The 24,164-nt window shown below is 35.8% G+C and overlaps 5 protein-coding genes across 6 annotated transcripts; 4 read left to right on the top strand and 1 right to left on the bottom strand.

Moving 5' to 3' along the window:
• LOC105961130 (purine permease 3) lies at nucleotides 1-2,031 on the top strand. Its single transcript, XM_088823089.1, has 2 exons — nucleotides 1-834; nucleotides 1,545-2,031. Exons 1-2 carry the CDS (start codon nucleotides 121-123, stop codon nucleotides 1,920-1,922), a joined length of 1,092 nt encoding a protein of 363 aa, XP_088679215.1. The 5' UTR covers nucleotides 1-120; the 3' UTR covers nucleotides 1,923-2,031.
• A 707-nt stretch (nucleotides 2,032-2,738) lies between these two features.
• Nucleotides 2,739-4,748, top strand: LOC105975573 (purine permease 3). The gene is made up of 3 exons (XM_088823088.1): nucleotides 2,739-3,552; nucleotides 4,239-4,324; nucleotides 4,363-4,748. Exons 1-3 carry the CDS (start codon nucleotides 2,824-2,826, stop codon nucleotides 4,640-4,642), a joined length of 1,095 nt encoding a protein of 364 aa, XP_088679214.1. The 5' UTR covers nucleotides 2,739-2,823; the 3' UTR covers nucleotides 4,643-4,748.
• A 5,529-nt stretch (nucleotides 4,749-10,277) lies between these two features.
• LOC105976012 (Regulator of Vps4 activity in the MVB pathway protein) lies at nucleotides 10,278-13,265 on the top strand. Its single transcript, XM_088823087.1, has 7 exons — nucleotides 10,278-10,304; nucleotides 10,459-10,659; nucleotides 10,765-10,897; nucleotides 11,542-11,645; nucleotides 11,794-11,938; nucleotides 12,018-12,158; nucleotides 12,255-13,265. The coding sequence occupies exons 2-7, from the start codon at nucleotides 10,619-10,621 to the stop codon at nucleotides 13,032-13,034; spliced, it is 1,344 nt and encodes a 447-aa protein (XP_088679213.1). The 5' UTR covers nucleotides 10,278-10,304; nucleotides 10,459-10,618; the 3' UTR covers nucleotides 13,035-13,265.
• Nucleotides 13,266-14,680: 1,415 nt separating this feature from the next.
• LOC148768204 (zinc finger BED domain-containing protein RICESLEEPER 1-like) lies at nucleotides 14,681-16,881 on the bottom strand. 2 transcript variants are annotated; one of them, XM_088823086.1, is made up of 2 exons: nucleotides 16,776-16,881; nucleotides 14,681-16,682 (listed from the first exon to the last, which is right to left on the bottom strand). In XM_088823086.1, exons 1-2 carry the CDS (start codon nucleotides 16,804-16,806, stop codon nucleotides 14,827-14,829), a joined length of 1,887 nt encoding a protein of 628 aa, XP_088679212.1. In that variant the 5' UTR covers nucleotides 16,807-16,881; the 3' UTR covers nucleotides 14,681-14,826. The 2 variants fall into 2 exon arrangements, with proteins under 2 accessions (XP_088679212.1, XP_088679211.1); XM_088823085.1 differs by having other exon boundaries at nucleotides 14,681-16,688; nucleotides 16,776-16,872.
• Nucleotides 16,882-20,650: 3,769 nt separating this feature from the next.
• On the top strand, nucleotides 20,651-23,597 carry LOC105976135 (Putative methyltransferase family protein). The gene is made up of 9 exons (XM_013001430.2): nucleotides 20,651-20,801; nucleotides 20,904-20,996; nucleotides 21,652-21,725; nucleotides 21,840-21,942; nucleotides 22,092-22,145; nucleotides 22,327-22,471; nucleotides 22,856-22,994; nucleotides 23,085-23,190; nucleotides 23,267-23,597. The coding sequence occupies exons 1-9, from the start codon at nucleotides 20,651-20,653 to the stop codon at nucleotides 23,413-23,415; spliced, it is 1,014 nt and encodes a 337-aa protein (XP_012856884.2). The 3' UTR covers nucleotides 23,416-23,597.
• Nucleotides 23,598-24,164: the final 567 nt, after the last annotated feature.

The following is a 24,164-nucleotide window of genomic DNA, read 5'->3' as shown; positions in this document are numbered from 1 at the left end:
AATCCGGATAAATTAATCATAGGATAATCATAAATTCGTATCAAATGATTGATTAGCTTTTCTTTTGCGTCGTGTATTTATAAAAAGTCCAGTCTCCGTTCATACCATTATAGTAAATAGATGGAAATTCAAACCACCGCCGCCGCCATGAAAAGGGTTTTGTTGATAATCAACTGTATCATACTCGCCGTCGGAAACTGCGGCGGCCCTTTGATCATGCGCCTCTACTTCGTCCACGGCGGCAAGAGGATCTGGTTTTCCAGCTGGCTCGAAACCGGGGGTTGGCCCATAATCCTCGCCCCCCTCCTCGTGTCATACACGCGCCGCCGCCGCACCGCCGCCTCCGGCAAGGCGGAGCTCTACCTCATGAAGCCACGAGTCTTCCTGGCGGCGGCGGTGATCGGAGTACTGACGGGTTTTGACGACTACCTGTACGCGTACGGAGTGGCCAAGCTCCCGGTGTCCACCTCCGCCCTCATCATCGCCTCCCAGCTGGCTTTCACGGCGGCGTTCGCCTTTCTTATGGTGAAGCAAGAGTTCACGGCGTACTCCGTTAACTCGGTGGTTCTGTTAACTTTGGGGGCGGTGGTTCTGGGGCTCCACACGAGCGGAGACAGGCCGGAGGGGGAGTCGAGTAAGGAGTACATGCTGGGGTTCTTCCTGACAGTGGCGGCGGCGGCGCTGTGCGGATTTATACTGCCGGCGGTGGAGCTGACGTATAAGAAGGCGAAGCAGGCGGTGTCGTATACGCTGGTTTTGGAGATGCAGTTGGTTATGTGTGTCTTTGCGACGTCGTTTTGCACCGTTGGGATGCTCGTCAACAATGATTTCCAGGTGTCGTTTTCTTCATTTATCAATATTTATTTCACCTGATTTTATTATATTCTTTATAAATTTTATCCCCTAAAAAGTCATTTAATCTTTTTTTCACCCTACTACATTACAATGATTAAGAAAAATAAAGAACAAATTTTGTCGAAGTTGGAAGAAAATTTAATCTAATTTGAGCGAAGTTCATCAATTTTGGAAGAGAATTTTTTTTTTATTTGGGAACCCTAACTAACTCTGAAAAGAGGATTCTCAAGCAGAAGATGTAAATGACATATGCAGCCCTCATTTGCTGAGAATTAGACCGAAAATGCATTTCGCCAAAATGAACCGAGTTGCGTATTTTGAAGGGCGACAGTCTCATTTTTGTATTTTGAAGGGGGAAAGTGCAAAACATGCATTTTTTAAGGGGGTGAAGTGTACTTTTCCCTTATAAATACATATTTAATTTATCATGACACGTCCTCGATTCTAATTGAAATAGAAACAAATACAATATTAAATTACATACAAGACCGGCATCCTATTTTTCGAACATATAATATGAGCTATTGTGACAATATTAAAACCTAGCGTAAAATTATCGAAAAATCATTTAGGTAAGATTAAATTATCGAAAAATACCTCATGTTTGGATAATTATAACCACACCCCTCAACTTTGTTCGGATATAACTATCAATATATCTAAAGGAAAAAAAGTTGTTTAATTTGCAGGCAATTGCAAGGGAAGCACGAGCATATGAACTTGGGGAGACAAAATACTATGTAGTTGTATTGTGGAGTGCCATTGTTTGGCAATGCTTTTTCTTGGGAGCCATTGGAGTTATATTCTATTCATCGTCACTTCTATCGGGCATCGTTATTACAGTTTTACTACCGGCAACCGAAATATTAGCCATTATTTTCTACCACGAGAAATTTCAAGCTGAAAAGGGTCTCTCTCTTTTCTTATCTCTTTGGGGATTTATATCTTACTTTTATGGCGAAATGAAAAAGGACAAGAACAAGAACAAGAACAACATCGATCAAAGTAACGACCAGACTCAGGCTACAGAAACCGAGTTGACTCATCGGGTCGTTATAAATCCTTGATAATATATATATATATATATATATATATATTGGTGTATAAACTTTGATTTTGTTTTTTCACTCCTTGATATATATGTTGGTATTTAATAGGATATTTTTTTTCGCGGTAATAATTATAAGTTCAATCGATTACATTTTGTATTCGAAGCCTTATAAATGAATTTTATTTTAGAAAACATTCTCGTGCAATTGAACAACACAATAACAATCATAAGTATTTCATAATGTAATTTTATAAATTTCAATGTTTTTTATAAGTAGATTAAATGTTCTTATAATTATATATGAATATATAGATATGTTTTTTCTTTCATAATGTATGACAATTTTCAATATTTAGAATCCTAAAAATTGGCATATTTAATACGTATCCATATTATTAGACTTCTCAACATTAAATAATATGCATTAAATCAGTGTTGAATGAGACACATTGACTTGTCAACATCATTTTAAATCGATAGAATTTAGTGCTAATAAATTATCAATGAAAATAATTTATCGTTATAACATTAATTAAGAAATAATATTACAATTTACAAGTAAAATTAGTTTTTTATACGTCTCAATGAACTTTATTTTTGACGTATAAATTTTTATTTTATTTTTGATTGATTTTTATACTAAATAAATTATTTGTATTTGAAAAGTGGGACAAAATTCATCAATCGTTATTAATTATGTAATATATGTTTTTGACAAATAAAACATTAAAAAAAAAGTATTGGGATTAATTATTAGAATATTTTTATATTTAAACTAATATATATAATTGGTGGATATGCAGCATGTGATATATCATGTATGTATACTTATATAATTTATTATTCTAATTGGAATTCTAACTCAAAATTAGAACCAAATTATTAATTAAATAATGCAATAAAAATCAGAAGCAATAATGGAAGCTGAAACGCCGACCACCACCACAGCCATGAAAACTACTTTCTTGATTATGAACGGCGTCATACTCGCCGTCGGAAACTGCGGCGGCCCTTTAATCATGCGCCTCTACTTCATCCGCGGCGGCGAAAGGATCTGGTTTTCCAGCTGGCTCGAAACCGGTGGATGGCCCATAATCCTCATCCCCCTCATCGCCGCCTACATCCGCCGCCGCCGGAGCACCACCGCCGCCGCCGATGGAGCGGCGAAGCTCATCCTCATGAAGCCCCGCATCTTCTCGGCCGCATCAGTAATCGGAATCCTCACCGGCCTCGACGACTACCTGTACGCGAAAGGGGTGGCGAAGCTCCCCATCTCCACCGCCGCCCTCCTCGCCGCCACGCACCTGGTGTTCACGGCGGCGTTCGCGTTCCTCCTGGTGAAGCAGAGGTTCACGGCTTACTCGGTGAACGCGGTGGTTCTTCTGACGGTGGGGACGGCGGTGCTAGGGCTCCACACGAGCGGCGACCGGCCGGAGGGGGAGTCGGAGAAGGAGTACGTGGTGGGGTTCATCATGGCGCTCTCGGCGGCGGCGCTGTACGGATTGATTCTGCCGGTGGTGGAGCTGATGTATAAGAAGGCCAAACAGGCCTTAACGTATACACTGATTATGGAGATTCAGTTGGTTATCTGTTTCTTTGCCACACTTTTCTGCACTGTTGGAATGCTCTTCAATAATGACTTCCAGGTAATTAATTTAATTCATTTAATTACTCCCTACTTTCATAATATTTTGTAAATCAAGATTTCTAAGAAAATTAGTAATTTTTTTAAAAAAAAATTACCTATTAATATCATTGAGTATTAAGAAAATGCATATAATATATCTAAGGAAGACGCGAATAACCTTTGCCGAGAATCGGAGAAAAAAAATGCAGTTAATTAATACATTATCGGAACTCTAAAATGGCATATAATACGGGAAAAAATCCCTAAATTCGCGATTTTTAGTGTGTACTAAAAAAATTGAATCATATGGAAACTTTTGTAGATAGTATGTGTTTTTTTTTTTTTTTGAACAATTAGAGTAAATAACACAATAAATTAATACATGCGATATATAGACATTAGTTTTAGCTTTTGCACAAATATTAAGAATCTCAAAAAGTGTGTCTTGATTTAAAAAAAAAAACATATTACAAGACTGAAATAACCTTAATCATATAAAAGACGTCTTAGAGTTGAATTAATAAGATTAAAACAGGAAATAACGCATTTAATGCAATATTGAAAATATAAAGCAACATATGATATGAAACAAAAAATAGTTTTAAAATTAGACAGTTATTATGGAACAGACAAAAGTAAAAAAAAAAAATTATTAAAAAAAACCAAATAATTTTTTGCTTACAAAAAAAAAGGTTTAATTTGCAGGCAATTTCAAGAGAAGCAAAAGAATATGAACTTGGAGAGATGAAATATTATTTAGTGGTAATATGGAGTGCAATAATTTGGCAACTATTCTTCTTAGGAGTTTTTTTTTTTTTTTTTTGAGTAAATTCTTCTTAGGAGTTGTTGGAGTGATATTCTATTCCTCTTCACTTCTATCTGCTATTATTATTACCGTTACAATTCCTATTACACAAATATTAGGTGTCTTTATTTACAATGAAAAATTCCAAGCCGAAAAAGGTATCGCTCTTTTTCTCTCCCTTTGGGGTTTTATTTCGTATTTTTACGGCGAGATTACGAAAAACAAAAACAGCAACGAAAGCAACGATCAGACTCGAACGACGAATGAAACTGATCGGTCGAGTCGTCAAATTATTGCTAGTTGAGTGAAATTTTAATCTTTTAGTGTTTTGTAGATATTTAGTGTGCTTATATGCAATGGTGTTAATTTCACATTATGCTTAATTCTTTTTATTGGAGATTTTATTTTGTGTTTGTGTGGGTGATATTATAGTTGCATTTTGTGGTGGAAGAACAAAGGGGCATTTGAGTAATTAGGGTTGTCAATTTCAACGGAAAGAAAATTGGTGGTTGCATCTTATTGTTGAATGTTGCATTCAATGACACCACATAATTATTGATCCGAGTTCATTTTATTTTCGAGGTCCTGTCAAAATAAAAGACAAAACTTCTAAATTCTTTTCGAGGGTGATGCTCCTGAAACCTCAAAATTTTTATCTAATCGTATAAAAGTATCTTAAACTCAACCATTCTTGGAGCAATTATTGTTGTTATTAATTTATGTTTGTTGTTTTTTATTTACATATTTAATGTACACTCAATCCTCGTCGATGGTAAAATCCCGACTTCGCCACTGTTCGGCCCACTTAAGTATAATTAGTACAATTATGGATTAATCCATGTATATGGACCTCAATTATTAAATTTGGAATAATGGGCCCAACTTCATATACTTCTTATTGGGCTGAACATTCTAAACTTCAAGTACAAATAATTTTTATTACCTATAAAAAAATCCAGAAAAAAATCACCTAATTCCACACTATTATGTGACGTGACACTATACTTTTCATCAACTATTTAATTTTATTTTGACATTTTAATTTAATTTAATTGAAGGTTTAATTCACCCTTCATTAAGGGGTGATGACCTCAACAACTCTTCACATCTGTCCACTTGGAATATATCTTATTTAATCCATATGAAGCTAGTGAAAGAAAATTAACCTTTCTTATATTAAAAAAAGGAATTCACATCTACTCATATAGGTGCATTTATTTTAGACTAGCTTGTATTTGACTCGATTTCAGAGATGTTGCTCAAGGACACTCACAAATCTTAAAGCTTAAGTAAATCGGGAAACCGAGATCCCCTGCCATGTGTCCATGGCGAAAGTCGGGTTAAATTCGAATGCCAAACGATAGTCCCGTGCAGAGTACAATTCTTCACTCCAACCTACAAAATCGAGGCAGACACTAGGTGACTCGTTTGAGCTGGCCCGACAATTAATGATACATTTATTTATGATAATTATTATTCCAAAAAGAGTGAAAATATATAGAGAGAAGCTTTAATTAATTAATTAGATGGTACATATAGCATGTGAAGGTCCGAAAAAGAGGGATGAGAAGGGACAAAAAAAAAAGGATGACGTGGAGTATAAGGAGTTGAAGAGATAAGCATGCAAGGTGGTGATGTGTGTGTTGTGGGTTAGTTCAGTTTCACATATTTGTTGTGGTCTCACTTTTTTAGTTGGAAGGAAAACTAATCCCACCATCAAACCGTTTTTCCTCAACTTTAAAGTGGGTATATATGCCACGTGACCTCCAACTAATAAATTATATTCCATCAACTCTCACGTGATCGGATTAATGTTTTTTCTTTTTTTTTTGGGTAAATTACAAACACCCCCCTGAGGTATGGTCAAATTACAAAAATCCCCCTCTTGTTTGGATAATTACATCTACCCCCTTAACTATGATTTTTTCTTACACCTCCACCCTTATTGTGCCAAATTCAACATAATCATCTAGATTCCGTGGAATGTGCTCTAGTTTGTACTCGTTTTGTGTAAAAATACAGTTTCCGATGCACCACAAACTGATATATACAAGCTAAAAATCGCATATTATGATCATCTTGCTTCATAATGTAGAGTTTGAATGGGATAAAACGGGTACACAAGTGATAATATTCCATATAATCTCGAAGATTCCACTAAATTTGAGGAGTTGAGGGGTGGTTGTAATTATACAAACAAGAGGGGTGTTTTTGTAATTTGACCATACCTCAGGGGGGTGTTTGTAATTTACCCTTTTTTTTTACCTTTTCATTTTATAGTAAATTACAACCAGATCCCTGATATTAACTCTATCTACGAAATAAACCCCTCAATTTTCAGAAATTATATCCATGCCCATATAGTTTGTAGATTTCTTACATCTACCCCCTACAAAAGGGAGTTACTACAAGAAATCTACAAATTTCAAAGAAGGTGGATTTAATTATGAATAGATGAGGGATTATTTTGTAAATAGACCTTATATTGTGGGCCGGTTATACTTTTACGCTGCATTTTATGTTACATTCTAATGGATAAAATCCCATACATTCACTAGACCGTGTAGATTCATACGTATTTTACACACACACATATGTATGTGTGTGTGTGCGCGCGCGATTTTGTGTTAATTAACGGTTAAAAACTACATGGATGATTTTCGCATACCGGTTTATTTTATTTTATTTTATTTTATTACATACTATAGTGGTTATGTGAGTGTTTTAACCACTATATATAGCATTAGAATCTTCTAATTATAGTGTGTTCCACCAATACTACCTAGTCCACAGACCATCACTGAACCAATTCTGGAGCTTTAATTTCTTACTAATTTAAATAAATAATATATATTTATAAAATAAATAAACATTTATTTGTATGCTTTTTCTTCAACCAAGGTCTTGCTTTTTACTAGAAAGTCAACATTTTTTTTGCATAATTGGAACCCAGCTATCAATTAATCATTCTCCCACTTTAATTGTGGGGTTGATAAAGTCTGCTTCATTCTTAGGCCACTTACCAATGGCCTAATTAATACTTTGTTTTTAATTATCATTTTAAGTAGGATTATTTTTAATTTTATAATAGAATTATATATAATATATATTTTATATTAACTTTAAGAATTAACTACATATTCGATGCTGGCTATTTTAACAAAAAATCCAAAGCAATTAATTAGATGTTTTGAAGAAAAAAATAAAAATATCAAAAAAATTCAAGTAAAATCGACTGTAAAATGTTTAAAAAATATAGTGGAAAATAGCTCAAACAAACACTTATATTTATAGGCTTTACCTGAGATATTTTCGTCCAGCTAAAAACAGATTTTGAAGAAAATGTAACAATAGAAGGGTTTTCGTATTTATGTGTAGTACATGGGCAATATGATACAAAATTTATAGTACATGGATGTTTTTGTATTTTTTTTTTATTTTATAAGATGGGTGCTTTTGTATTTAATCCTATAAAAAATGCAGCAACTTGAAATAGAAGTTATCATTATTAAAAAAAAAAAATAATAATAATAATTAATAATAAATAAATCCCAGCTGTGTTCTGTTAAGAAACCAGTTTTCCAGTGGGCCGTCTGACTCGCTTTCCTTCGGCGGCAAGCCACAGGGCTCCGCCAAATGGCTAATCATTTTACCTATTCTCAAACAATTGCATAAATTTAAAGGCCAAATTACAGTCGCCCCCTGAGGTAAGTGTAAATTCCGAAAAGACCACTCATGTTTACATAATTACAGCCACCCCTCTTAACTATATATTATCTTATAAAAAAGTCCCTCCAGTTAATATAAATTTAGGCGCATTCATTCGGTATTCTACCGAAATATCGGTACGCCAAAAATTCACACCGTTTAATGTTCGGTTCGGTCAATAACCGAATTACTGGAATTTTATTAAAAATATTTAAAAATCTGATTTTGTAATTTAAATACTAATGTTACACACACACACACACACACACACACACACACATATATATATATATATATATATATATATATATATATATATATATATATATATATATATATATATATATATATATATATATATATATATATATATATATATATATTTAAAAATAATAAAAAATGGAATATTGCACTGAATTACCGATTCAGTAATCGGCACATACTGAATTTTCGTTCGGTTCAATTCGGTAGGTTTATAAACTGTATGAACACCCCTAGGTAAATTTGACACTGTAAGGGTGGACAAGTAAGACAATATCAAGTTGAAAGAAGTAGTTGTAATTATACAAACAAGAGGGGTGTTTTTGCAATTTGACGTTACCTGAGGCGGTGACCGTAATTTGCCATTAATTCAAAAGATACAAAATTTATCTTATAAACTACAATTAAATTACTATAAATTAATACAATTAGTATTATAAAAAAAAATTAGCATGTTATCAACAAATCGAGAACAAGAGAAATTATTATTTAAAAAATTATTAATTTATTGATGTTAAATTGTAATTAAAAATTGAAATACTTACATCACAATTCACAAGAAAAATGAATTAATGCTAGGAAGAATATTAACAACCATTCAAACGTATGGATCGTCAACTCCAAATCCACATGAGTAGTAAGAATCCTCGTGAATGAATACCATGACTTACTTTTGTCATTTATCATTTAATTTCTCGATATCCACAATTATGTAGTTAATACTTAATTAAGTCCCCCATTTATTGCATAATTGCATCTAAAGCAACAAATCTATTCATTCCTTTTATGTTCATTTTTTTATAATTCATTTCCACTCTATTAATTATTTGAACTTCTAAAAATTACACAAAAGATAGATTAAAATCATGATTCTTGTTTCTTTCTTACAATGACTAATCTCTTTCCTTAAAAAGAGAGAGTAAAGCCCATCCTTTTTTTTTTCACAATTTGACCACTTTGGTCAATTATGTAAAAGATAATATGTGCGATATAATTGTATTTAATGTTAATTATTGAAAATTTGAGAAAAAATCACTACAAGATAATAAGGACATACACTATTTTTGATATAGATATAACTTTTTAAATTTGAGTTAAGTCCCTTCCATTGTATTTTAATTAGATTTAAGGGACTTTTCTCAAATTACCCTCATCTAAATAATGACATAACTAAGGGTAATTGACATTTTGCACCCTTAAATAAAAAAATATGGCAGATTGCACCCTTAAATTAAGATTTACTTGGCATAATGCACTCGAGAACCATAGGATAAAAAGTTTTTTGGGGAACTGAAAGTGTAAACTTGTGAATAAATTCACTACCAACTTTTTTAATTACAGAAAATATTTATATTCTTCCTTGTTCGCGGATGTAAATAACAATAATTGATCATTTTGTCCATTGAATTATGGTAATATCATTTTTCCGGACGCAAATTTTAGCACAAAACTGTCTTGGGGTGCAATGTGCCAAGCAAATCTTTACTTGAGGGAGGTATCTGCCGTATTTTTAACTGAAGGGTGCAAAGTGCCAAATGAGCATAATTGGAGGGTGCAAAATATGAATTACCCCCTAAATCATATTGTAATTAATTAATTACGGATAAACATTTAGATAGATGAAATATTATAATAAGCCCTAAGAACATGGAACATGGGGTGGACCGAACAGCAGCAGATTATTCCTCCGCGTTTTCTACTCCCACTCACTCATCTTCTCTCTCATGTGGTCCCCACCACCTCGTAACTTTTTCCACGACACCCTTTAATTTCCCCAAACTACCCTTCCCCTCCGCCTCTCCAACTCCCAACATAAACACAATCAGCAAGCCCCTTATGGTAATTTCACAATGTCGACTTGGCGCAGCAAACCCTGACCCTACCTGGTCACAAAATTCTCTCTCTCTAAAACCATATATAATTTTGTATGTATATATATATGTAATTAAGTTTCCTCCATTTCACAGCTTATTATTATACAGATAATCTCTGCTCAGGTTCGTTAATGGCGATTTGAGTAAAACCCTTGATTTTTGTGTGTTCTTCCCCAAATTAAAAAATTCTTGGCTTGTGAATCTCTTATATTCGCTTTTCCTCCGTGAAAGAAATAAAGCAGCAGCTTCTTTGCTTTTTTTTTTTTTTCGATTCCAGCTGTTGAATGTGGGTTATTCTTTTCCGAATCGAATCTCCTTTTCTTTTTCCTCCATTACAAAAAGACAAATTCCTCAATCAATTGTTTACCATTACATTCCGTTAGAGAGAGAAAGTGAAGAGGGAGAAGAAGAAGAAAAGCCCCAGGAAAAAAACAAAAATGTTCGACGGGTTATTGAAAACCAAATTCTACACGAAATGGTGAGAATAATTTTCATCGTGAATTAGCGTTATATATATGTATAATGTATGTATTTAAATTATTTATTTTTGGAATTTATTGGGGTTTAATTTTGGGTGAAATAGCAAGTCGGATCTGAAGCTGACGAGGACCCGAGTTGAGATGATTCGGAAGAAGAGAAATGCAGTGGAGAAGTATTTGAGGAAAGATGTAGCTGATCTGCTCAAGAATAAATTGGATTCTAACGCCTATGGCCGGGTATAATTTCTTCCCCCTTTTTTTTTGATTTAATTTTTTAGCCCCTGAATTTTATTTTGTATATTTGAGAATAATATATATTTTTTTAATTGATTTTTATTCTTGAAATTAAAAAATTCCTGGCCTAAAATCTGTGGTTTTATCATTCGTCGTCCTCTGTATTTGTCGTATTTGATTACATTGTAAGGATTTGTCCGGTGAAGAACAACCTGTAAGAATTTGTAGGGAAGTCTGTTATTGTCGATCTACACACACCAACATGGATGTGTGTGTGTGTGTGTGTGTGTGTTTTTGTGTGTGAATGAACGGTAAAGATCCACCCGATGTAGCGTGGAGTAAACCGAACCGGTAGCTCCCTCTTCGAGGTTTTTAGGATTTCGATTGCAAGTTTTGTTTTAGGGGCATATAATAATTGTCATAGGAGGTTGATGAAAGAGTTAAAATAAACTAATTCTTTAACTCTTATAATTTTAGCTATTTGTTTTATCCACTTGTTTATGTTGATTGATTTGTCTTTTTCTCATATATTGTTTATTGGAAAAAAGAAAAAAAAATTATTTCGTAACTTGCTCGGGTTTCTTGATAATAATAAATTTTCACAAAGGGGCTGTGACTTATAGAATTGGTTTCAAATGGTGAAACAGGCTGAAGGGCTTGTGGCCGAGATGAACAGAACTAGCTGTTACGAGTTCATCGATCAATCTTGCGAGCATATTCTCAAGAATCTTTCAGCCATGAACAAACAGAGGTATATATACTGTATATATATATATATATATATATATATATATATATATATATATATATATATATATATATATGTACACAATAATCTTTTTGATCTTTTTTCCTTTTTCAAAATTAATCTAACTGAATGTTTTTTTATTTATAAACAGGGAATGTCCCGAAGAGTGCAGAGAAGCCGCATCGTCTTTGATGTTTGCAGCAGCTAGATTTGCTGATCTGCCTGAGCTTAGGGAGCTGAGAACTGTTTTCTCGGAGAGATATGGGAATTCCCTTGATATCTATGTTAATAAACAGGTATGTGTGTGTGTGTGTATTAAGGTTTGATATTTGTTTCATCGTTGGATTAATTTTTAATTTAATGCGTTGTATCTAGTTTGGTGAGAAGTTGAAATCGGGCCCTCCTTCGAAAGACGAGAAGCTTCACCTCTTGCAAGATATAGCTGCAGAATCAGGTTTGGAGTGGAATTCGAAACTTCTTGAAAATAAGCTCTTTAACGAATCTGCAAATAATGAGGTAATTATTATTTAGGCCTCATTCTTAAGATTTTTCGAAGCCTAATAATTTTATTTTAATTTTGAAATTTTTTTTTGTGAAACGTCCTTCTTGCAGAACCTTGCAAAGGAAATCGATGCAAATGCGAAACCTACAATTCGAAAAGAAGACAAGCTTCTGCACGCGAGAGAATTTGGAGCCGATAGTAAAAAGTACGTTTACGAACCGAAAAGCGAAGTCAAATTTCCTATGAAGAAAGACCATAATGTCCCTCGTGTGAAGGACGCTCAAGTGGACCCCGTTGTAAGAACCGAGAAGAAGCCTAATGTAAGAAATGGTCTAGAGGATAAACATGAAGAAGATAAGCAGCTCAAGTGCAGGTCAATTCCTCTGCCTCCTTACACTAAATCCGAGGTTAATAAACCGAAAGACAATGGCGAAGAGGATAATAATAATAATAAGCCAATCCCGAAATCCGTAAGGAGAAGAAAGTCGACACCGGGTGGTTCGGAAGGAGACGAGAGAGAAATGACGAACAAAGAAAGAGCTGCGCAGGCTCAAAAGATCCTGAAATTCTTCGACAAAAATAACGGCTTCAGCGAACCGAAAGACGAAGAGGAGAGAATGATGGATAAGCTTCTGCATCACTACAGCAGGAAGAAGGTGGGGCCCGCGGAAGAAAATGGCGGGGCCCGCAAGAGCCGAGATGCGCCGGGCCGAAGTACTTCCTTTCCCGGAGAAGTAGCGGCCCCGACTATTTCCGAGACACCTAAGAAACATACTCGTACCGCTTCGCTGCAGCCCGAACTGTTGAATGGGAATGCTGTGCATGTTCATCCTAAGATGCCGGATTATGATGACTTTGTTGCAAGATTGGCTTTGCTTAGAGGGAAGTGATTGGTTGATTATACTGTGTATGACAAACAGTATTATTATTATTATCATTATTACATTTATTCTTTTTATATACTTTTTTTTTTATATATAAATGTACGAAGGTGATTTTCATAGGATGTACAAATGTTAATGTCATTAATAGTTGATATGTATTACAGTATGAGTATTCATCCATTATTGCTGGGGTTTGATGTAACTTACATTCTTTTATGAATATTTGAGTTGATTGCATTTTTAGTCCACTTGTTTTTTTTTTTTGGTTTTGAGTAATAATAATAAGGGTAAATTACAAACATCCCCTGAGGTATGGTTAAATTACAAAAACTCCCCATCGGCTACCCCTCAACTTCGAATCTTTTAGGTTCCTTGGAATGTTCTCTAGTTTGTACTTATTATGTGAATAATATACAAGCCAAAAAATACATCTTATGATCATCTAGCTTCAAAATGTAGAGCTCGAATGAGATAAAACAGGTACAAAATTGAGAATATTTCATATTATCTACGAGACTCCACTAAATTTGAAACCGCTTAAGAAGATTTATAGTTGAGGGGTGGTTGTACAGTTGTACTTATCCAAACAGGAGGGGGTTCTCGTAATTTAACCATAACTCAGGGGAGGTGTTTGTAATAATAATGATAATAATAATAACAATAAAATGACATGTCACATGCCTTGCACGTGATCCAATAAATCTGGGCCTAAATCTTGCAGCCTTCAAATGTAAGCCCATCAGTGCAAAGCCCAATAATCCTTAGCGAGGCCCAACAGATGCAATTAACCAAACTGAGAAAAGGCTTCCTCTATATTCAGAAAATAGCTTACCAATGTTGCCCAAGTGAAGGAGAACCCCACACGAAGACGGGTAGTAATTGCGCGAAACTAAATCGACCGCTTCGTAGAACACATCAAGAAATCGGATATAGACGGATACAACTTACCAATCTCGTTCGCTCATTTCGTCGTCGGGGCAAGTTGTTGCCAATGTGTTCGTCGAGAACGTTCTTTGTGATGCATCCACTTTTTCAATATCTCTCGTGTATCGTCCCCGCTAAACATATTGCTGCAAGGAAAGGCGAACTTAGGTTTTAGACCGCATTTCTTGTGATCATGCGGGAATGTATTGAATCGACGAATCTTGCTTAAGTGTACTCTCACGTGATCCAAACCATCCCAAAATACACGAACTCAAAACACGACACAGGCATCGAACATGAAACAATCTCCCATCCAAAATAGGGTGCACGAAATTCTTAAGCTTCTCCACAGCATCACCACAATCACAAACATCATCAACAGTTAACGAAAACACCTTGTCTCTAATCGCCCAAGCCTGTATAGATTTCTTAAAACGGGATCGGATATTCCATCAGCACAAATCGGAAAATCGAGCATTTTAAAGTTGATAACCCGGCCCAGGGTGGGAAACAATGATCCCAGCCAGCCCGGCCCTTAGCCCATTTTATCCTATTTTGACGGGCCCAAGGTGAAAAGAAAAATCATATAATTATATATAATAAGTTTATAGATTTTAAAATTAGTTAAGACTATTATATAAGTAATATACATATTTTTTAAGTATATTTTGATATTACTTATAAAATATTTAAAATTTATAAACTCATTCTATATAATTATATGATTGCAAAATAAGTTCATGTTTTCATTACACAGTCAATAGAAACTCTGAAGTAACCCACCACAAAACAACAAAACATGATTTTTTTTTTTAATTTAATTAAAACATGCCAAAAGAAGAGGTGATTTTAAGTAAATTTGCAGCATCATTCATCATTCATCATCTTCATCTGCACCATAATCCTCATACACAGCTGGATATCTTACACCTTGTGTTCTCATCTCAGCATTAAACCAATCCCTCAAGCATATAGACAACTCCAACAATTTCCATCTGTACCTATACGATTTCCCCATTATATTTCTCTCGTTATTCCTAACGAAAGCACACTCGGGAGCTAGAGTCGACACAGCTGTCGTAAGTAGATCACGCGCCATGCCAGCTAGGACTGGATAAGTCGCCTCGTTGTTCTTCCACCACCCCAAAATATCAAATTCTTCAATTTTTTCTTTCTCAACCACAACCGGAGATTGCAAATAAAACGCCAGCTCGTCGAAACTCGAATCTGTCTTTTTGCGCTTCTTCCCACTTATCAAAGACCATGCAAAACCGCCACTTGAGTTCAACGGTGCAGATGCCTCCGGTGAAGAGAGCTGCTCTGATCCAGAACTACTCGCCTTTGATGCATATTCATTGAACATTTCGTGTAGCAAATTAGACACTGCTTTCTTTTCTTGCTCCACGTTTACTTCCGTATTATTAATACACCGATAATAAGATTCAACCAAACACTCACAACCCGATAATTTGATCCGAGGGTCCATGACAGCAGCCAAACAAAACAAATCCGGGATTCTTCTGTAATGCTCCAGAAATTTTTCTTCCATGCCTGAAATCTTCTCTGCAAACATAAGACTTCCTCTATATTCCGAAAAGAGATTAGCAATGTTGACCAAGTGAAGGAGAACCCCACTCGAAGACGGGTAGTAATTGCGCGTGACGAAATCGACCGCTTCGTAGAACACATCAAGAAATCTGATGTAGACAGATACAACTTCACAATCTTGTTCGTTAATTTCTTGAAATATTGAATCGGGCCCGCATGTTGCGCTATATTCATTGAAAACATCTTTATAGTGCAAACTCCTCTTCAACATTTCCCGAGTACTATCCCAGCTAATCATATCAGTCCAAGGAAAATTAAACTTAGGTTCCAGACCATATTTTTCACACAAGACGATATACCTTTGTCGGTCAGTAAATGGGAAGCGACAAGCTTTTCGAACCTTTTGTATATGCACTTTCACAAGATCCAAACCATGCAAAATACACGAACTCAAAACACGACACACACATCTAACACGAAACAACTTCCCATCCAGAATAGGGTGCGTAAATTTCTTGAGATCCGCCATGACTTCATCATCGTCAACAATTTCATCGACAGTTACCGAAGAAATCTTGTCGTTAATCGCCAACGAGTCGATGGATTGTTTTATGGGCTCGTATATTTCATCAGCGCAAATAGGAGAGTAGAGCTCTTTGACGCTGACAATCCTCCTCTGCATCGACCAATCACCGTCTATCCAATGCGCCGTCACACAAATATAATCAACAACATCCTTGTTGCGCCACACATCACAAGCAAGCGAAACTCTTTGACCACGAGACGAAAAAGTCAAACGGAGCTCTTCCTTAAAGCTCTTAAACTCCTTCTTCGCTTCGTTTACTACTTCCTTCGTTGTAATCTCTCTGAAATTAGGGTTCAACGCCTTTCGCATAAATTGCAGAAAGAAAACACTTTGGCCGAGGTTGATTTGAATTTCTTCGGTGAATATTAACCTAGTTAGTTCTTTTACCATCAACTCATGCGAGTAAGGTAAAAACTTTGGATTTGAAGCTATATCCACAAATCGCATAAAAGCAAACTTTTCGCTCAAACCGAAATCAATTCCTTCAACACATAATAAGATAGCTAATTCTCGTACCATCCGCTCTTGCGAGTATGTGAATTTGTCTGCTTCGTTGCTGGTTCGGCTCGAAACTGAAGAATCAACATCCATCGAAGCTGAAACTGAAATTGAAAGGGGGCAAAAAACTAATCAGGATTTTTGAAGTAAAAATGACCTAAAATGCAAAATCTTAAATTTGTAAATGGTACCGTTATCAGACGAGCTATCGTCTGTATCCATGAATTCGGAAGATTCGCCGAGAGAATTTGAACAGTGAAACGCGAGTAATTTAATTTGATTTGATAATGGAATGAAATGAGAAAGGGTAATGATATATGCAGGCCAAATTAAACATTCAGGCACTTTTTTACCATGATTTTTTACCTTTTTACCATAACTATTTACCTTTTGTACTATTCATATGTGCTCGTGTGAATTTACGCGAGCACTTGGCAAGTGCTCGTGTGAATTTACGCGAGCACTTGGCAAGTGCTCGCGTAAATTCACGTGAGCACATTAACAATTTTTTTTTTTTTTTAACCCACTCGTGTGATTTCACACGAACAGAGAAGATATGCTCGTGTGAAATCACACGAGCAGAACGTCTCTGTTCGTGTGAAATCACACGAGCAATTAAAAAAAAAAATTAACAAGGCCTGCTCGCGTGAATTTACGCGAGCACTTGCCAAGTGCTCGCGTAAATTCACACGAGCAGGCCAAAGTCCGATTTTTTTCGTTTTTTTTTTTCGGATTCGTAATCTACATAACAAGAGGATCGTAAAAGCGTAGAAATTACCTCCGATCTGTTGACGATTTGCACGGGCTTTGCGAAAGAAAATCGAAAGGGTAGAGAGAGTTTTTGAGTTTTTTACCTTTTGTTTTTTGAGAAATGGTAAAAAATGTGCCTGAATGTTTAATTTGTGCCTGCACAAATCATTTCAGAATGAGAAAAATCAATGGCGGAGGAAAAGACTTCATAGAAGAACTTTGAAGCTGGGGAGGGTGTTTTCGTCATTTCACATGAAATTGAGGTTTGGGCGGCAAAATCCTAGGGAACTGGGCTCGAGTTCGACCCGTAACGGATAGTAAGTTGTATATCCGGGTCGACCCATCACATGTTTAAACGGGTCGTTGTGTGCAAAATATATTTCAGCTTAAAATTTTGAAATTGTTTGTAATTTGAATATTGTAATTAGATTTTGATTGAAATTTGAAAGCATTTCTAGTTACTAGAGTTTATTGTAAATTAAATTCATTAAACTCTACAGTCTATACCATATTTTATTAAATAACTACATTTGTTAAATAAATTAACCTCCAAATTGTTACATATTTCCAATGGTTACTTGATACTTGAGTTTGTAAACTAGAACATGCATTCGGATTCAATACATATATATATAGTGGTCTATGTAATGTAACACTTCAGAAGTATTCCTCAAAAATAAAGTTCGAGTTTCTTCCGACAGTCGAAAGAAACGACGAAGCAAACCACAAACGAGACGACAAAAGACAATTTAAAAAAAAAAATAACTACAACATGCCAAAAGAAGAGGAGAATTCAAGTCAAGAAATTAGGGAAACTGTTCTGCTGAACCTTCCATCTCCTCATGATGTGAATTCGCCGCAACATTCATCATCATCGTCATGGTCATGATCACCGACATCATCATCATCATCATCATCATCATCATCATCATCGTCACCATCATCATCCTCATCAACATCATCATGAACATCATCATCGTACGTCGTTGTATCTCTTATACCTTGTGTCCTCATCTCAGCATTAAACCAATCCCTCAAGCACGTACTTAACTCCAATCTCTCAGCACCACCATCCCATTCATCATACACGTCGTCATCATCATCTACACCACGTGTTGTACCGTCAGCATTAAACCAACTGCTTAAGCAAACACGCATCTCCAACAACCCGAATCCCACAGGACGTGAATTCTCCATTATCTTCTTCTCTTCATTCCTAACGAAAGCACAATCCGGAGCTAGTGTAGATACAGCCGTCGTAAGTAGATCACGTGCCATGTCAGCAAGCACGGGATAAGTCACCGAATGTGTCTTCCACCACCCTAAAATATCAAAGTCTCCCGTTTCTTTCTCAAACACAAGTGGAGCTTGCAAATAAAACGCAAGCTCGTCGAAAACCGAATCCGTCTTTTTTCGTTTCCTCTCACTTATCAAAGACCATGCAAAGCCACTTGTGTTCAAGGGCGCAGATAACTCGGGTGAAGAGGGCTGCTCCGATCCACATCTGCTCGCCTTCGAAGCATATTCATTAAACATTTCGTGTAGCAAATTAGATACTTGTTTCTTTTCTTGCTCCACGTTTACTTCCATCGTATTCATACACTGATAATAAGATTCAATCAGACACTCGCAACCGGATAATTTCAGCCTTGGGTCCATGACAGCAGCCAAGGAAAACAAATCCGGGATTCTGCCGTAGTGCTTCAGAAATTTTTCTTCCATAACCGAAATTTTCTTTTCGAACACAAGACTCCCTCTATATTCAGAAAACAGCTTAGCAATGTTGACCAAGTGAAGCAGAACCCCACTCGAAGATGGGTAGTAATTACGCGAAACGAAATCGACCGCCTCGTAGAACACATCCAGGAATCTGATATAGATGGACACAACTTCCCAATCTTGTTCGTTGATTTCTTTAAATTTTGAATAGGGAGGGCGTGTTGCAATGTATTCATTGACAACATCTTTAAAGTGCACGGTCCTCTTCAGCATTTCGCGAGTGTCATCCCAGCCAATCGAATCATCCAAAGGAAAATCAAACTTAGGTTCCAGACCATATCTTTCGCACAAGTAGACAAAGCTTTTCCGGTCGTACGATACAAATCCAATAACCCCACGAATCTTGTTTATATGCCTACGCACGACTTTCAAACCATCCAAAATACACGAACTCAAAACACGACACACGCATCTAACACGAAACAGTTTCCCATCCAGAATTGGGTGTATGATATTCTTGAGATCCCCCATAGCATCAGCACAATCAGTAACATCATCAACAGTAACCGAAGAAATCTTGTCGTTAATTGCCAATGCCTCGATCGAGCTTTTAACGGGATCGGATACATTAGCACCAGAAATTGGAAACTCGAGCGGTTTAAATCCGATAATCCTCCTATGCATAGACCAATCACTATCCATCCAATGCGCTGTAACCCGAACATAAGTAAAACCCCCTTCCTTGCGCCAGACATCCAAAGCTAGTGAAACCCTACGGCTAGGAGACGCAAAAATCGAACGTAACTCTTTCATCAGGTTCGCGAATTCCTTCTTACCTTCAGTTAGTACTTCACTCTTTGTAACCTCTCTGTAATTAGGGTTCAACGCTTTCTTAACAAATTGCACGAAAGCAGGCTTTTCACCGAAATTGAGATGAAGCCCTTCGGTGTAGATTAACCTAGTTATTTCTTTCACCATCACCTCATGCGAGTAGGACAAAATGTACGGACTCGACGCCATACCTGCAAATCGCACAAAAGCAAGCTTTTCGCCGAAGCTGAAATCGAGTCCTTCGACGATTATCAACCTGGCGAATTCTATTTCCATACGCTTCTGCGAGTATGTGAAATCGTCTGCTTCGTTGCTACTTCGACTCGAAACCGAAGAAGCAACATCCATTGAAGCTGAAATTGAATGGATTAAAAAAAATTAAGCATTTTAAAATAAAAAACCACCAAAAATGAAATTTTATTCGTGAATCGTACCGTTTTTTGGCGATGTTTCCTCGGTAGCCATGGCTGCAAACGATTCTTCTTCCCCGAGAGAATTCGAACAGTAAAAAGAGAGTATTTACTATTTAGTTTGGAAATGCAGAGATACTAACCTAGGGCAAGGGCAAAAAAGAATTTATAGTAATTTCAAACTGGGTGGGGCTTTTTCGTCATTTCACACGAAAGTGAGATTTGGGCGGCAAAATGTTCTGGGCCTGGGTTTGACCCGTAAGAAACTAAAATGTAATACGGGTCGACCCGGCACGTGTTTAAACGGGTAGTTACCGGGCTGGCCCATTTGTTTCGGAGTCTATGCAGGAGTAAGAATGGTATCGGAAGAGGAAGATGCGCCGTCGTATGCGGCGGAAGGCGGCGGCGATTTGGGGGAGGAGCAAGTAATGAGTGAGGTTCACCTCGGATGCCCTCCAGACCACACTGGGCCCCACATATCCCATTTCACCATCTTCTTCCCACCTGGTTAGGGTTTCTTTTCTGCTTAATTTTGTTCTTTCTTCTGTAAGGAACTTATCTTAAATTAATTTACATTATTTTTTTTTCAAATAATTATAAATTAATTAGGGAATAATCAGATTGAAGATAGTCTGAGTTCAAAGAGCTCAAATGTATGTGAGGTGGATGAAGATGGAGATTTAATTCTAACTCGCCGGCACTGTGAGTTTTCTTTCACGGCAGAAATTTGATTATTTGTCCCTCAAATTTGAATTTATTTCACATTTGGTCCCCATGTTCATAAAAAAACACATTTGGTCCCCCATGTTTCAAAAATTCAACATTTCCTATTCACTTCCGTCAATTTTCTGTTAGTACTAACGCAATCAAGCCTGTACACATCACCGCCTTAACTGACGGAGTAACGGTAAATTGACGAAAATGGCCAAAAATGTTAAATTGTTGAAACTCGAGGGACCAAATGTGAAATCGGTGCAAACTTGAGACATGAAAACTGTAATTTTCCTGTCAATCTATCTATCTATTTTAACTCATGTTGCTTTTACTGAATTTGAAACTAAGCTTTTGTATCATTTCTTGCTTTTTTATTTGTTTTTAGTATAGTGCTTCATTTAGAATTTCATTGATCTTCTTCAATTATTGCGTCGAATTTCTATGTCGGAAAATTATCTTTATTCAATTCATCGTGAATCAGCTGTCGTAGGTTGTAGTTGTTCACTTGTTTGTAGCTGAAATATCGTAAACGGCACAAGTCTTGTGATACTGACGCTCCTCTCTATAAAATAAATACGAATTCCGAAAAAGAATAAACGAGGCCAAGAAACCAATATAATTCATTTCAAATTTTAACATGCAGATCCACCAAATGATTCTTTCGTTATCAGCATCCAACATAACATTACGTCATCCATTCCCAGAGTTGGTCTCCAGGTAATAATAAAGCCACAAAGCCCTGTAGTACATCTTCCGAACATTTCAAGATTTTATTCTTATCGATTCTTAACTAAATCAAAATCTTTTCATCGATTAATATTCCTAATTTAGATTTGGAGAGCAGAACTGGTACTAGCTGACTTTGTGCTGCATAAAATGTACAAATCGTCCGATTTTGACGGAACTGTTGCCTTGGAACTTGGAGCCGGCACTGGTAAATTTTCTTATGCTTAATTCTGGTGAGTCGTGGAGTTATATTTTCCCAATTTCGTTAATAAATGATAGCATCACTCGTTTTTTAAATACTTATATATTTTCCAAAGATAAATCTTCACGTGAATTTCTTTGATTATCTTTTACCAGGGTTGGTCGGCATGTTACTTGCACGTGTTGCTAATAATACTGTCTTCATAACTGGTATTGCGTAAAACTTAACTCTCTCAAATTATCTGTTTTTTTCGTGATTTTTTAGCGAAACTTATTAATGGCTGATACTTTTTATTTTTTTTATAATTAATTATCAATTGTTTTAGTATGTACTTTTCCTTATCGGTCATAATCGTTATTATAAATATCGTTATTATTTAATATATTACAGACCGAGGCGACGACATACTCGTAAACTGTGCCGAGAATATTAATCTCAACCGTGGAATATTCCACGGCAAGGCTTCTATATTTGTACGAGAACTCGATTGGAACCATCAATGGCCTCCTCAGATCGTAGCAAATTCTCCACATAGGTAGTAATAAAAAGTTAAAGCTCATTTTGCTTCTTTTCCATGTAGGGTAAATTACGGCCACCCCCTAAGGTATGCTTAAACTACGTAAAAACCCCTTATGTTTGGGTAATTACAACCAACCCCTCAATGATGTACTATCTTACACGTCCACCTTTACAATGTCAAATTTACCTATTGGAGGAGGGGTTTCTTCGTAAGACAATACATAGTTGAGGGGGTGGTTGTAATTATCCAAACATGAGGGATTTTTTTTCGTAATTTGAGCTTGCCTCGAGGGGATGCCCGTAATTTGCCCTTCCATTTATTATTTTCTAGATTCTATAAAATAACTTTTTTTTAAGATACCGTTTATTAGGACACACCACCTAACCTCGTATTACACAGCCATGGTTGGAGCTTGACCGAGGTTGAAGAGGTTCAACGAGCTTCGTTGATATTAGCTGCTGATGTAATTTACAGTGATGAATTAACTGATGCCTTATTCCGCGTATTAGAAGTAATCATGTCTACTGGTCCAGAAAAGGTAAATTTAACAAATTTCCGAGATTGGTAAATAACAAAATGAATTATTGTAATTAAATTTTATTTTTATTTTTTGAATCGAAATTTCCAGGTACTGTACCTAGCATTAGAGAAGCGGTATAACTTCTCGATCGATGATCTTGATGTTGTTGCGAACGGTTATTCACACTTCCGAAGCTATCTTAAAAACATCGAAGGTGAGCGTGTTTATTGTTTCTTAAAACGAACGCCTGTTTCGATATTTAATTTTAATTTTATCTCGAATCGTGACAGATATTGATGAAGAAGGTGGTGTGGGAAACGAGTTTTCGTGTGGATTTATTGGCAGGCTGGTTGATCTAGAAGAGATTCCTCAGTATGTGCAAGAGTATAGTCGAGGAAACGACGTCGAAATTTGGGAGATCAGATATGTTAAAATTTGAATTTTTATAATTTTTTTATTTATGAAAAATATAATAACTAGATAAAATATGTTTTTTGTTTTTTTTACTGAATATTATGTAGTGCTAAAACGACGGCGTTTTGAGGTTGTGGTCGTCACATGCAAGACATTAAACACAGAATATTGCATGGTTCGCTGGAAAAGTGACTTTATTTCAGCATCTTTTTTTTGAAAAGCATTTGTTTTTATTTACTGGCATGTAAACTAATTAATTAATGATGGGAATCAATAATTGAAATCGATGTAAATCTAGTAACCACCTAATTCACCCAAAACGAAAAAAGAAAAAAAGATTTTCAGAATGAATTTCCAATATTCATTCTACTTAATTGAAGGCTTAATTCCACATTGCACCCTTGAAATGGAGCACTTTGGCACTTTGGACCCTTGAAAATAATAATAGCATTTTGTACCCTCAAAATATAATAAATTATTCCTAATGCACCCTGAGCCTGAATTGAATAATAAATGATAATTCATTTTATTGGATTTTTTTTCGCGATGCTATTTTTTTCAACCTCCAACCTAATTTTGTGTGCACAAAAGGCGAAAAATAAAAATCACAACCGAAAAAATATTATATTTTCTTACAAAATAAAAACAAATAAACTTTTATCATTAAATTATTCGATTGATCTGTCTTTTATTTTAATTGGTTGAAATATTAGGTAGAAATATTTGGAAGAAAATATATTTTTTAGAGAACTTGATAACGAAATAGCTGAATGA

The sequence above is a fragment of the Erythranthe guttata genome, chromosome 9 (assembly GCF_056151865.1).
Source record: "Erythranthe guttata isolate IM_541 chromosome 9, IM_541, whole genome shotgun sequence".
Taxonomy (NCBI): domain Eukaryota; kingdom Viridiplantae; phylum Streptophyta; class Magnoliopsida; order Lamiales; family Phrymaceae; genus Erythranthe; species Erythranthe guttata.
Note: the sequence above shows the minus strand (reverse complement) of the source record. Positions and strands in the feature narration are given on the sequence as shown.

Bases quoted from the DNA above. Each gene is read 5' to 3' on its own strand.
- LOC105976012 (XM_088823087.1), top strand. From the start codon at position 10,619: ATGTTCGACGGGTTATTGAAAACCAAATTCTACACGAAATG. The intron at 10,898-11,541 runs GTATAATTTCTT...ATGGTGAAACAG, and splicing joins ATTCTAACGCCTATGGCCGG to GCTGAAGGGCTTGTGGCCGA. The intron at 12,159-12,254 runs GTAATTATTATT...TCCTTCTTGCAG, and splicing joins ACGAATCTGCAAATAATGAG to AACCTTGCAAAGGAAATCGA.
- LOC105976135 (XM_013001430.2), top strand. From the start codon at position 20,651: ATGGTATCGGAAGAGGAAGATGCGCCGTCGTATGCGGCGGAAGGCGGC. The intron at 20,997-21,651 runs GTGAGTTTTCTT...TTTAACATGCAG, and splicing joins AATTCTAACTCGCCGGCACT to ATCCACCAAATGATTCTTTC. The intron at 22,146-22,326 runs GTATTGCGTAAA...AATATATTACAG, and splicing joins TAATACTGTCTTCATAACTG to ACCGAGGCGACGACATACTC.
- LOC148768204 (XM_088823085.1), bottom strand. From the start codon at position 16,806: ATGGATACAGACGATAGCTCGTCTGATAACG. The intron at 16,689-16,775 runs GTACCATTTACA...TTTCAATTTCAG, and splicing joins CGATAGCTCGTCTGATAACG to TTTCAGCTTCGATGGATGTT.
- LOC105975573 (XM_088823088.1), top strand. From the start codon at position 2,824: ATGGAAGCTGAAACGCCGACCACCACCACAGCCATGAAAACTACTTTC. The intron at 3,553-4,238 runs GTAATTAATTTA...TTTAATTTGCAG, and splicing joins TCTTCAATAATGACTTCCAG to GCAATTTCAAGAGAAGCAAA. The intron at 4,325-4,362 runs ATTCTTCTTAGG...TTTTTTGAGTAA, and splicing joins AGTGCAATAATTTGGCAACT to ATTCTTCTTAGGAGTTGTTG.
- LOC105961130 (XM_088823089.1), top strand. From the start codon at position 121: ATGGAAATTCAAACCACCGCCGCCGCCATGAAAAGGGTTTTGTTGATA. The intron at 835-1,544 runs GTGTCGTTTTCT...TTTAATTTGCAG, and splicing joins TCGTCAACAATGATTTCCAG to GCAATTGCAAGGGAAGCACG.